At 42.2% G+C, this 11,190-nt stretch overlaps 2 protein-coding genes across 3 annotated transcripts; both read left to right on the forward strand.

Moving 5' to 3' along the window:
• Window positions 1–527: 527 nt before the first annotated feature.
• rhbdl2 (rhomboid, veinlet-like 2 (Drosophila)) lies at window positions 528–4,772 on the forward strand. Of its 2 annotated transcripts, XM_028981214.1 has the most exons (10): window positions 528–566; window positions 770–965; window positions 1,203–1,340; window positions 1,564–1,657; window positions 2,054–2,202; window positions 3,266–3,378; window positions 3,468–3,568; window positions 3,908–3,968; window positions 4,067–4,128; window positions 4,290–4,772. In XM_028981214.1, the coding sequence occupies exons 3-10, from the start codon at window positions 1,210–1,212 to the stop codon at window positions 4,482–4,484; spliced, it is 906 nt and encodes a 301-aa protein (XP_028837047.1). In that variant the 5' UTR covers window positions 528–566; window positions 770–965; window positions 1,203–1,209; the 3' UTR covers window positions 4,485–4,772. The 2 variants fall into 2 exon arrangements, with proteins under 2 accessions (XP_028837047.1, XP_028837048.1); XM_028981215.1 differs by having other exon boundaries at window positions 556–965; window positions 1,209–1,340.
• Window positions 4,773–7,113: 2,341 nt separating this feature from the next.
• On the forward strand, window positions 7,114–10,922 carry gja9a (gap junction protein alpha 9a). The gene is made up of 2 exons (XM_028979697.1): window positions 7,114–7,262; window positions 8,117–10,922. The coding sequence occupies exons 1-2, from the start codon at window positions 7,213–7,215 to the stop codon at window positions 9,624–9,626; spliced, it is 1,560 nt and encodes a 519-aa protein (XP_028835530.1). The 5' UTR covers window positions 7,114–7,212; the 3' UTR covers window positions 9,627–10,922.
• Window positions 10,923–11,190: the final 268 nt, after the last annotated feature.

The raw sequence follows: 11,190 nt of genomic DNA on the forward strand, positions 1-11,190 counted from the left end.
AAGCACCATCCCCACACTTCTCTGACTTTCATGGCTGCCCACTGCTCCCCCAGATGGAGGGAGGGTGGGTGAAGGTTTGCTGACCTCTACTGGACATGCTTCAGCATCTTTTTGCAACTTATCCACGTACGTTTGCTGGAATATTCTATAATACATGCAATATATAAAAAAAAAAAAACGTAAAATGTTTCTCCATGGACTACTTATTCTTTGTTTCTACTTTTTTTTTTTTTTTTTTTTTTTCCCCTCGCTCATACAATTACGTAATGAAATGCATTTTCCAGACACACTTCTCCAGAGCGACTTACAATCAGTAGTACAATCGGGGTTTTAAGATACAAGTGGGGTTTGAACCTGGGACTTTGTGGTCTTCGGGTTCTGCAACACTCATAATAATAAAAGAATGTTTAGCATCATTTAGACAGAATTCCTGCAGCTCTGGTCTATTTGGGCTATTTGCTTTACGCCCACGCTGGATTTGAAACGGCGTGTTCTGATTGGACGGTTTTTTTGGACGGACGCCGTGACGTCAGAGATCTCAGGTGAGGATATTTGCGGAAGTGCAGGTAAGAGTTTATGACACGAGCAGGCCAGTTTAATGCGTCGGCGTCGCACGGTCCAGCTTCTTGGTTTCTTTGCGTTCGTGTGATTTGTGCGCCACCGCGCTCTCTCCGGCTTTTTAAATCTCTCTTCGGGCGGAGGGAAGGAAGCTCGTCGGCAGGAAAAGCAAAACTGGGCGGCTTTCTAATTATCCCATCTTAATCTTCAGGCGTGGACCGTCGGATGCTCTTATTAAAGTAATAAAGTATATATTTATTACCTGGAACGAATTCCGAAGCGCGAAGACGCTGTCTGTTCAGTGGACGAGCTACTTTGAGAAGTTTACTAGAAAATCTGGTTGACTTTTTGTCTGGAAGTCCACGAGAGACGCGACAGGAGACCTGCTGTTTTTCCCGTGAAAACCGGTGAGTCCACCGAGATCTTGGATTCAAGGACCGAATTAATAGTTCCACGCCGCGCTATTGGAGCTGCTTTAACATGTATTTTTCCCATCTTGAAAGAATCCCAGTGCAGGAAGCGCATTGTCCCGCGGGACCGCGCGAGAAGGGGGATTCCAAGTTCGCCCGGTTAATTACAACCGAGCAGCGACAAAGACCGCCGAGATCATGTTTATTTCTGCTCATGCATTTGTCTGTGGCCAGAAACAGGATGGATGATGTCGAGGAGCAGGACAACTTTCCCGTGGAGGGGAATAAGAAGGGACGAAGGAGAGGAGGTGGAGGAGATGATGAAACTGATGGTCTTACGTGCTCTGAGCGGATGCACATGTCCATATCCAGGTATTCATCTGGATCATTAATGTATTGAGGATTGAGAGAAATGAATTGAAATCATTTGCAGAATGGTTGGCCAGTGTATAAAAACGCAATTTCAGTAATCAGTATTTGGATACTACACTTTACCATGGTATTATTATATATGCGATGAATGAATGCATGCAGACTGGAAAGAAGCCTGATGATTATTGGATTTATCACCTTGAAACTTATCCTCATTATCGAGGTGGATGCTTCCGGAAGACTTGCGTGAAACCTACATGGATCGTGCCAACTGTTTTCCCCCTCCCATCTTCATCATCCTGGTCAGCATTGGAGAGGTATGTAGAGATCGACGGTCCTTACTCTCAGGGGAGGGAGGTGATAGCATTATCAAAAGGTGCATTAACGCATCATGGCAGATTTGTGTTTGAAGTTGCAGCACAGCAGGCTGTCACGAAAATATATGTCAAGAGTGATTTTATTTTGTTTTAATGAATAAAGTGACAGTAAGCACAGCACACGGTGCACACAACTCTGCTTTTAATCATCACCCTTGGTGAGCAGTGGGCAGCCATGATAGGTGCCTGGGGAGCAGTGTGTGGGGACGTTGCTTTGCTCAGTGGCACCTTGGCGGTTCAGGATTTGAACCTGCAACCTTTTGGTTTTGAGTTTGCTTCCTTTTAAGTTAATTAAGAACAATTGATTTCCCATTGAATATTATTTCTATCTTTCAGCTGGCAGTGTTTATTTACTATGCGGTTTGGAAGCCGCAGAAGCAGTGGATAACTCTGGGTACGGGAATCTTGAACAGTCCACTCACATACAATCCCAGATTTCGCCAGGAGGCGTGGAGGTTCCTCTCCTACATGTTTGTCCATGCGGGGTAAGTGCAGCAGACAGAGGTCTGCTGAACAGTCTACTTTTTTTGGGGGGAGGACTCTGGCATTGCATACATTTCTGCACAGATGACAGGACAGCCAGACCACTGAAAATTCTCCAGAACATCCCAAAGACTCTCAGAGGGGTTCAGGTCTGGACGCTGTGGTGGCCAATCCATGTGTGAAATTGGCGTCTCCTCATCCCTGAACCACTCTTTCATCATTTGAGCCTGATTAATCCTGCCATTGTCATCTTGGAATATGCCTGTGTCATTACGGCACAAAGGACAGCCGCTGATTGAATAACCTGGTCATATTCAGCAGATTCAGGTAGTCCAGTCCCTCCATGTCCCTGGAACATCTAATCTTCATGCTCCCTAGCAAATTGAAGTCCCTTTTCCTGTTAGACTGATCAGTGGTTTTCTTAAGGCTACACAGCTGTTTAGTCCCAATACCTTGTGTGTGGAAATCCTCGTACTGTCACTGTTGAACATAGCCGTGAGTTCAGCCGTGATTTCAGTGATGTCTTCAGACATGATTGTTTAAGAAATGAGCAGCTATTCACTGCATCAGTTAGTGTTAAATAAACTTACCAGCGGAAACATAATCAGTACAGTTTATACATTTACATTTTACAGCATTTATCAGACGCCCTTATCCAGAGCGACTTACAATCAGTAGTTACAGGGACAGTCCCCCCTGGAGCAACTTAGTGTTGAGTTTCTTGTTCAGGGACACAATGGTAGTAAGTGTGATTTGAACCTGGGTCTTCTGGTTCATAGGCGAGTGTTTTACCCACTAGGCTACTACCAGCCTTTCTATCCAATGGGATAAAAGTGTGTATTTCATTGAAAGTGAAGTGATTGGTAAACAATGACAATGCAGCACGGTGACCTTGACTGTTCCTTACCAGCCAGGCCATCACTGCTTTCGTTTGAAGATCGTCTGTAACATGAAGACACCATTCTGCTGCCACCTTGGTGATCTTCATCACCAAACATTAGGGCGGGCAACGTTCTTTTGCCTTTTGAGTATTGACACCATGTATTAATCTCTTTCACATGGCAGCGTTGAGCACATTTTGGGCAACCTGATTATGCAGCTGCTGCTTGGTATCCCGCTGGAGCTGGTGCATAAGGGTTTTGAAGTCGGCATGGTCTACATGTGTGGTGTCCTCGCAGGTGAGACACGTCCCTTGGTTTGTTTAAAGATAAACTCAGGAGGTGTCAAGCTGTGTGTTTTTTAAAGTTTGCTGATTCTTTCCCCACAGGGTCACTGGCTAGTTCCATATTTGATCCCTGCAGTGCTCTGGTAGGAGCTTCTGGAGGGGTCTACGCCCTTATGGGGGGCTACTTCATGAATGCTGTGGTGGTGAGTCATGTGTCACATTTAAATTTGGTCACATGGGTACCAACTGATCTTTGTTAGACATTGTGATATCCCACAAAAACTGCAACCATCTCTGCAAAACAAATTAGTCTAACAGAAGTATAATTTGTTTTAGCCCCATTGAATAAGTGTCAGCATGAAGAAATAAAGTTAATTATTCTGACATCCATAAAGTTATTGCATGTGTCCATATACAAATTGTGCTTCAGTTTGTTTTGATATTAATGTTTGCCATGCATTCTAATTATTAATGGATACCTGCTATAGGTAACACAACAGCTTACACTTAACTAGTTTATCTGTATGTCTGTCGCCCTACAGAACTTCCGAGAAATGTTTCCACTTTTGGGAATATTCCGTATTGCGGCGATTGTTATCATTGGTATGTGAGTCGGTCTCCATGAAGTTTTCCTAAAAGCTATGAAACTATGAAAGATGATGATAAGCATTCATATTTTGTATTTAATTTTTTTGTTGCAGTGGTGGTAGATGTTGGATTTGCCGTCTACAGAAGATTCATCATTCATGACCATGGGATGAGTGTATGTTGCATTTTTTTTTTTCCTACTACAACTTTCTCTCTACAATTCACCTTAACCAGTACACAAAATACACAAAAAGAGAAACAGTTTCTGTAATTACAGTTGTAGTCAAATGTATTTGCTTCTGCTGTTATGATGACATTTTTTCTGTATGTCACCAGGTCTCTTTTGTTGCCCACATCGGAGGAGGGGTGGCCGGTATGAGTATTGGATATGTGTTCTTCAGCAACTATAACCAGAAGCTGCTGAGAAACCCTCTTTTCTGGATGTGCATTGTGGGATATATCGTCTTCATCTTGTTTGCTGTGGTCTTCAACATATTCCTGTCTCAAGCAAACAACCCTTTCTGTTACTAGGATGGTGTAGTTGCATCTTTGCTGTTGGACGGATGGTGGAATGAATGGTTTTATCTGCAATATTCTGGAATGTTTTTAAGCATGTTTACAGAATGCATACTTCATTTATAATATCATTGTAGTTGATTAGGAAGCGTAATGGAGCAGCATTTCATCTTTCTACCTAAGCCTTAAATGCCTGTATACTTTGACCAAAAGTTTGGAAGTGATGTTGCCAAGTTATTTAGTTTTTTGTTTTTTTTTGTAGCGAGTTAATGGGTTTTGCACTCTTTATGTGTTTTTATTCAGGGTTTTTTTTTTTTTTTTTTAAACTGTCTTGTTAACAGTTGTGTCTGTGTATAAATAATCAGTTGGCCTTGTGCCACGCTGCATGTTTCTTCCTCTCAGGCAGGAAGGGACCCTGAGTGTGTGTTTACCGCCAGGCCAGCCGACTGGACCGTGCCGCTGCGTTTACAGCCTGAGTGTGTGTGTGCCTTTTTCTTAAATCGATCGAGGTCTGTTTTGTCAAGTTTGTAGAAATAACCAGCAAAAAAGGCCCTGCACTGCTGTTGATGTGGTTTTCACTCGTCAAGCTTCAGGAAGAAGTCCTGCTTGTCACAGCAGAGGGCAGCACTTCATAATGCAGTCAGGACATTTCTTACCAAACACACACGTTGTGTGTTGCATAAACTCTCTGCTTACTCTGTTTAATTTTAATGTGATTTAAAGAAAATAATGTTTCACTTTTTAAAGGAATAAAAAAAGATACCAGTGATTTAAAGTGTTTTTATTTTTTATGTAAGTGCATTGCTTTTTATTCAAGTATATTTTACTGTGTTTTTGGACCTTTTTGTGTTGTCCACTTTTATCTGTATTTTATTAATGTTACAACACTGTTTGTTTAAAGATGTTCAACAAAAAAAACTCTGTTTTGGTGTTTTTGTTATGTAATCAGCATGCTGAATGGTTCATTGGGTTGAGAGGTTCTGATTGGAGGTGGTCACGATGAGACTGTGTGTGTGTGTGTGTGTGTAGGATTGTGGCCTGGTATGACATTGTACAAATCCTACTGGCCAGCTCTCTGTGTCTAATTAGGCAATGGCATTGGCTTAAAAAATGCACCATTGATCTCTCCCCGTATGACAGCCGCGCTCTGGAACGTTCCATAGTTTCCGAATTGAGCACATCGATAGACGACACGTTTTTATTTCATTATTTATCAGTGTTTGTTTTTGGGAACAAGCAGCCGGCCAGTAAGGCTGATGGTTTGTTTGGCCTGGCCTGCTGTGCTAAGCTGCTGTTGGTGATGAACTTTAAAGTGTGCATTCAAACAGACCAATAAACACGGTCCAAAAACTGATAATTATTACCATTGGAAGTCATTACTTATACAATAATGCATGAATGACAACAATAAAGTTGAAGACCCTTGGGTTAAAATTGAAAATCGCCTGAAACATACTTTCTGCTAAAATGCAACGTATGGCCCAAAACTTAAAAAAAAGTTGTAATAGTACAAGAGAAATGTTTATGTATTTTCCCATACCCTTATTGCATTCATTTATTTAGTTCTTATAATAATTAAATGTTTGCCCAATACCATTTGCATGTCTTGATAATGTGCAAGCATCCATGAATCTATTAATAATGGTTAGATGACAATTGACGAGAAATTCCTGCCCGGCAATCATTATTGTTCACTAATGGCATTATTAAGTCATTCGTGCAACGTGACCGACCATGAATGATGTAAAATTCGACCTGAATGTTATATTAAAATATGCATTTTGTTTTATATTCATTGCAAGTCATAAGTGAAGGAACCATCAAGCATACCACATATGCTATTTACACCGTATGTGACCTTTAAGCACTTGGATTGTGGTCTGAGATGAGGACTACAGAGGTGCCTGATTAGAAATGATTGATGGTTTCTTTTATGCATTATTTGTTTGAATCTAAAAGTGTCTTTTGCTTCTCATATAATATGACTGTGGATAGTGAACAGAATATTTTGTATTTCAGACTACCTACAGTTGCTCTGAAGTGCACTTTTGCTTTGTTTGTGTGATGTCTGTATTATTGATTTCTTGTAAATGGATTGAAATATCGCCGCAACTTAATTACATACGGACAGAACTAACAGAGTATGAAATCGGACATGCCCGATTGATTACATCACAAGAGTGAAAAAAAGAGAGTATTGATCAAAACACACTGCGTAATGCTGTGTTGTCCAGCGGCGACAGTATATGTCACACATTTTAACAGGATTTGCAAGTTTAACATGCAATGCAGCGTCCCATATCAAGTGTTTATGCGATTAGAATGAGTGCTAGAAGCGTGTGCAGAAAGCTACAATTTCTCATGTTCAGAATGCTGAAGGTTAATCAATCCGCAGGCTGGCGTACTCTGAAATGAAACACCCTGGACAGCACCCCATACAACAGAACCATAATGTGTGTTGGAGTAAAGAGAAATAATTGGACAAAAGGGGGCAGAGAATTCAATTAGATCCTGCCTGTTAACCCGGGGATTATTTCGGCTTTAGTGGCTGCCCTGTCTATTGATTTGTGGAGTGAGGAGAGAGGACCACAGTGTGCTTGTGACCAGCCAGTTCGGAAAACCATCTCTTGCTGCCAAGAGAAGGGAGAGAAGGCGGGGGGTCACACAAGTTCAGGTGATGCGCCGCGACAGATGTGGGGGCGCCAACGATTTTTAGGTATTTTAGCGGCCTTGTCGCGCCCGCATGACCCGCGGGGATTTAAACCACCGGCAGTCTGTCCACGCTGCTGCAAGGTAAATGACGTTGATTTGTGTTGGCCGGCGATAGGTTGGTTCTAAGGTGAAGAGCTTTGTTGTTGGGTTTTGGTGTGTATGTGTGTGTGTGTGTGTTGATTTTTTTAAAAAGTATTCAGGCCAGCGAGTGCAATAAAAGAGAGATGCTGCTGTAAAGACCACAAAGATGGCACCACATTTTTTAATAGCTTTGAAAGGTGAATAACTTATCCAGAAGAATGCGAGCGTTCACTGATTACTTATTTCTCACCTTGCAACGTGATAGAATAATTTTCCTACTGGTTAAAGGTAAGATTTTAATTAAATTGCCTTTTTTCTCTGCAATTTAAAGGTATCATAACTTTCTGTGTTGGGTAAATACATGATTTTTAAGATTTTTCAGCATAGGAATTTCATTTGATTATTTGCTCAGAACATTTTTTTGGTTTTCAAATTAGATTTTTGTCATCTGAATCTGAGTTTTTTGTTGTTACCGATTGCTGGTGCTAATTCTCTGTGATAATGTTCAAAATGAATAAGTGTTGAATGTGCATTCGGATCTTCACTGTTCATATAAAATGATTTTTTTATTATATCACAGCAAGTTCTGACATTGCATTCTCGGAGCAACAATACATGCATAAATGCATATCTCGCATGAAAATCGTTTATAGATAAAACGTTGCATTACAATAAGCAGGCTGAAATTTCTGACTGTTTTAAGGATCTATTTTTAAAAAAAGTTAAAAATCAGCAGCTCAGTTGCTCTGCACATTTTTTTTAAAAATGCTTACTGGTGCCGGTTAGTTATCAGTGCAGAATTTTGAGTAATATTCCAGTCAGTTGTTCACGTATATTTACTGCACATTTGACAGTCACAAAGATGCCCGAGTGAAGATGGGGGACTGGAATTTCCTGGGGGGGATCTTGGAGGAGGTCCACATCCACTCTACAATGGTGGGGAAGATCTGGCTGACCATCCTGTTCATCTTCCGCATGCTTGTGCTGGGTGTGGCGGCTGAGGACGTGTGGAACGATGAGCAGGCCGACTTCATCTGCAACACGGAGCAGCCTGGCTGCCGCAACGTCTGTTACGACCTGGCCTTCCCCATCTCGCTCATTCGTTACTGGGTTCTGCAAGTCATCTTTGTGTCTTCGCCATCCCTGGTTTACATGGGCCACGCCCTGTACCGCCTCCGTGCCCTGGAGAAGGAACGTCAGCGCAAGAAGATCATGCTGCGAAGGGAGCTGGAAGAGGTGGACCTGGAGCAGGCCGAAAGCCGGCGTCGGATTGAGAGGGAGATGCGACAGCTGGACCAGGGCAAGCTCAACAAGGCGCCGCTCAGGGGGTCTCTCCTGCGCACTTATGTGGCCCATATCATCACTCGCTCTGCTGTGGAGGTAGGCTTCATGATGGGCCAGTACTTGCTGTATGGCTTCCAGCTGAGCCCGCTCTTCAAGTGCGAGCGAGAGCCATGCCCCAACGTGGTGGACTGCTTCGTGTCGAGGCCCACAGAGAAGAGTGTTTTCATGGTGTTCATGCAGTGCATCGCGTTCATCTCCCTCTTCCTAAACATACTGGAGATCATGCATCTAGGATACAAGAAGATCAAGAAGGCCATCTTGGATTACTACCCACATCTTAGGGAAGATCTGGACGATAGCTACTACCAAAGCAAGTGCAAGAAAGACTCTGTGGTGCACCAGACCTGTCTGGGAACCTCCACTGGCCGTAAGGCAACTCTACCATCAGCCCCAAGTGGCTACAACCTTCTGATGGATAAACCGCCTGATGGGCCAACTTATCCACCTCTCATCAACCCTTCCTCTGCTTTCCACCCAGTTCAGGGTGACCTGCCTTCAAAAGGTGGTCCAGATGCTTCCAAGAATTTGGCACACAGTCCAACAGAGCACAACAGCAACTCCAACAACACCAGCAGTGAAACCCAGTCTCCTCCTTGTGACTCAATCACACCACTCAAGCAAGATGATTCTGGCCACCTCCCACCACATGACGAAGAAGGCGAGTCAGAAGGGCCACTCAGGGACACCTGCCATGCCTCCTCGTGCCCAACACTGCTGGCAAGTTCCGTAAAGAAGCCCTGGAAAGTCACAGCACCCTGGCAGTGCTCAATGGTGGTGGAAGGAAACGACTCAGATGCAGAGTCATGTGGTAAAGGGCGAAGTGGCGGCTATGCCGTGGGTAGGGCTCGAACAGGATCAAAGCCTGATTACAGGAGGCCCAGTCAGCCCTGCACCCCAGACTCGATTGATGACACAAGCTCCGAATCGAGGGCAAGTCCACGACCTTCTTCACCAAACCGCAGAACCTCGGTGGGAAGCAGTGCTAGCAGCAGATGGGCAGCCACTGATCTACAGATCTAAGGACCCAGGTTTAGGGTCTAAAGAGCAGCTGCAATAAAAAGCAATGCTCAGTATATGCCAATTTAAACAATCTCATCGAATGGGAGTCCAGATGCTCCGTACACCAATCTGCAACAATAAAACTTCTCCGAGGTGAAAACACTGATGATCATGCCACAGTGGTACCGTTGTTTAGTCTGGATGTTTTTTTAGGTGGCAAGTGAACAGTCAGTTGATATGCTGGGAACAGGAAATGGACAAATCTGAGTGCCAAATTGTGTATCACAGGGGTCCCGATAGAAGGTGATTCATTGGATGGCTGTGTGTCTGTTACCTGGGGATGCAGGGTGCACTGTAGGACAAAGTCAATATAGCGGAGGCAGTGTGATACCATCATGGCAACAGTATTAACTGGTGGCAGTGACTTCTTTTAACAGAATATTGAATAAGTTGTTCAGAAATGCTCTATGCAGCGCATTTCTCCGAATCTCTATCTGATCTGTTCAGCTTCATAAATCAGCTTTGGGTGCTTGAATATTATGCAGATGCTTTTAATGTTGTGCCTGATCAGTGCATTGGCTGTAGCTGTCAAGTCACCTTAAATTGAGAATTGCACTATGAGAAGATCGTAGCTGGTATCATGGAACACAGTGATAAATAATGTGATAAATAACAAGGGTGTTGTCACTACTTTGCATGCAGATTTAATCTGCGGTTTTCTTTTTCCCTATCTACCCACAAGTCATGCCACACATTAAATGTCTTGCTACACTGCCTTTAAATTAGATGCTTACAGATTTAATACTCTTACATTCCAACATGTCTATTCATGAATAGTAAACAAAGCTACAAAGAATATGTCTTACTTTTAAAATGGTGGGTTTGAAGGAAGTTTTTGCATTTAAAGGTTATATATGTTTGAAAATGATTATGTAACTAATTTATACAAAAAAAAAATTATTTATCTCATTGAAAAGCAAAACACAAATGAAAGATTTACAAGTGAATATCACCAAAATATCTAAAATAATCAAAACATTAATTCTGATTTGACATTTTATTACATATCTGACTTTATTACTTCAGAACATGTAGAATTAATGGGAAATGCAGAAACCTTCTCTCCCAATAGTGCTAAAAAGGTCAAAATATATGTAATTAATGGGAATTACTCAATACTTGTCAAAACCAATGATAAACAATTCAATACGAACACTTTCTGCAAATTAAACATTTCAAATATTTTACAAATGAATGTGTGTACAGATGTGTGTTTACATGTACAACGTGTAAAGGAAGAAGAAAAATGTCGATTAACGCGTGACTTTCTTAAAGTCGTTTTTTATTACTGTAACCTTATTTATATCGAGGGGAAGACCATCCTTTGGAGTTTTGCGCCCTCCGCTGTCAGAAGAATGAACTGCACGACTGGCTGTCAAGAACATTATATCTACTTCTTCTGTTTATGTCCAATGTCCACAAAATTCATAGATTCATCTATCGATGCATAAATGTACCCACCTTCATAAATCACAAGTATGATTCATGTGTAAATTTTCGATTTTTAAAAATGGTTATTGTTACG

The sequence above is a fragment of the Denticeps clupeoides genome, chromosome 5 (genome assembly GCF_900700375.1).
Source record: "Denticeps clupeoides chromosome 5, fDenClu1.1, whole genome shotgun sequence".
NCBI classification, from domain to species: Eukaryota; Metazoa; Chordata; class Actinopteri; order Clupeiformes; family Denticipitidae; genus Denticeps; species Denticeps clupeoides.

Excerpts from the sequence above, each read along its gene's own strand:
- rhbdl2 (XM_028981214.1), top strand. The coding sequence starts at position 1,210 with ATGGATGATGTCGAGGAGCAGGACAACTTTCCCGTGGAGGGGAATAAG. Across the intron at positions 3,379-3,467 it reads CATGTGTGGTGTCCTCGCAG|GGTCACTGGCTAGTTCCATA; the intron begins GTGAGACACGTC and ends CTTTCCCCACAG. Across the intron at positions 3,569-3,907 it reads ACTTCATGAATGCTGTGGTG|AACTTCCGAGAAATGTTTCC; the intron begins GTGAGTCATGTG and ends GTCGCCCTACAG.
- gja9a (XM_028979697.1), top strand. The coding sequence starts at position 7,213 with ATGACCCGCGGGGATTTAAACCACCGGCAGTCTGTCCACGCTGCTGCA. Across the intron at positions 7,263-8,116 it reads TCTGTCCACGCTGCTGCAAG|TCACAAAGATGCCCGAGTGA; the intron begins GTAAATGACGTT and ends CACATTTGACAG.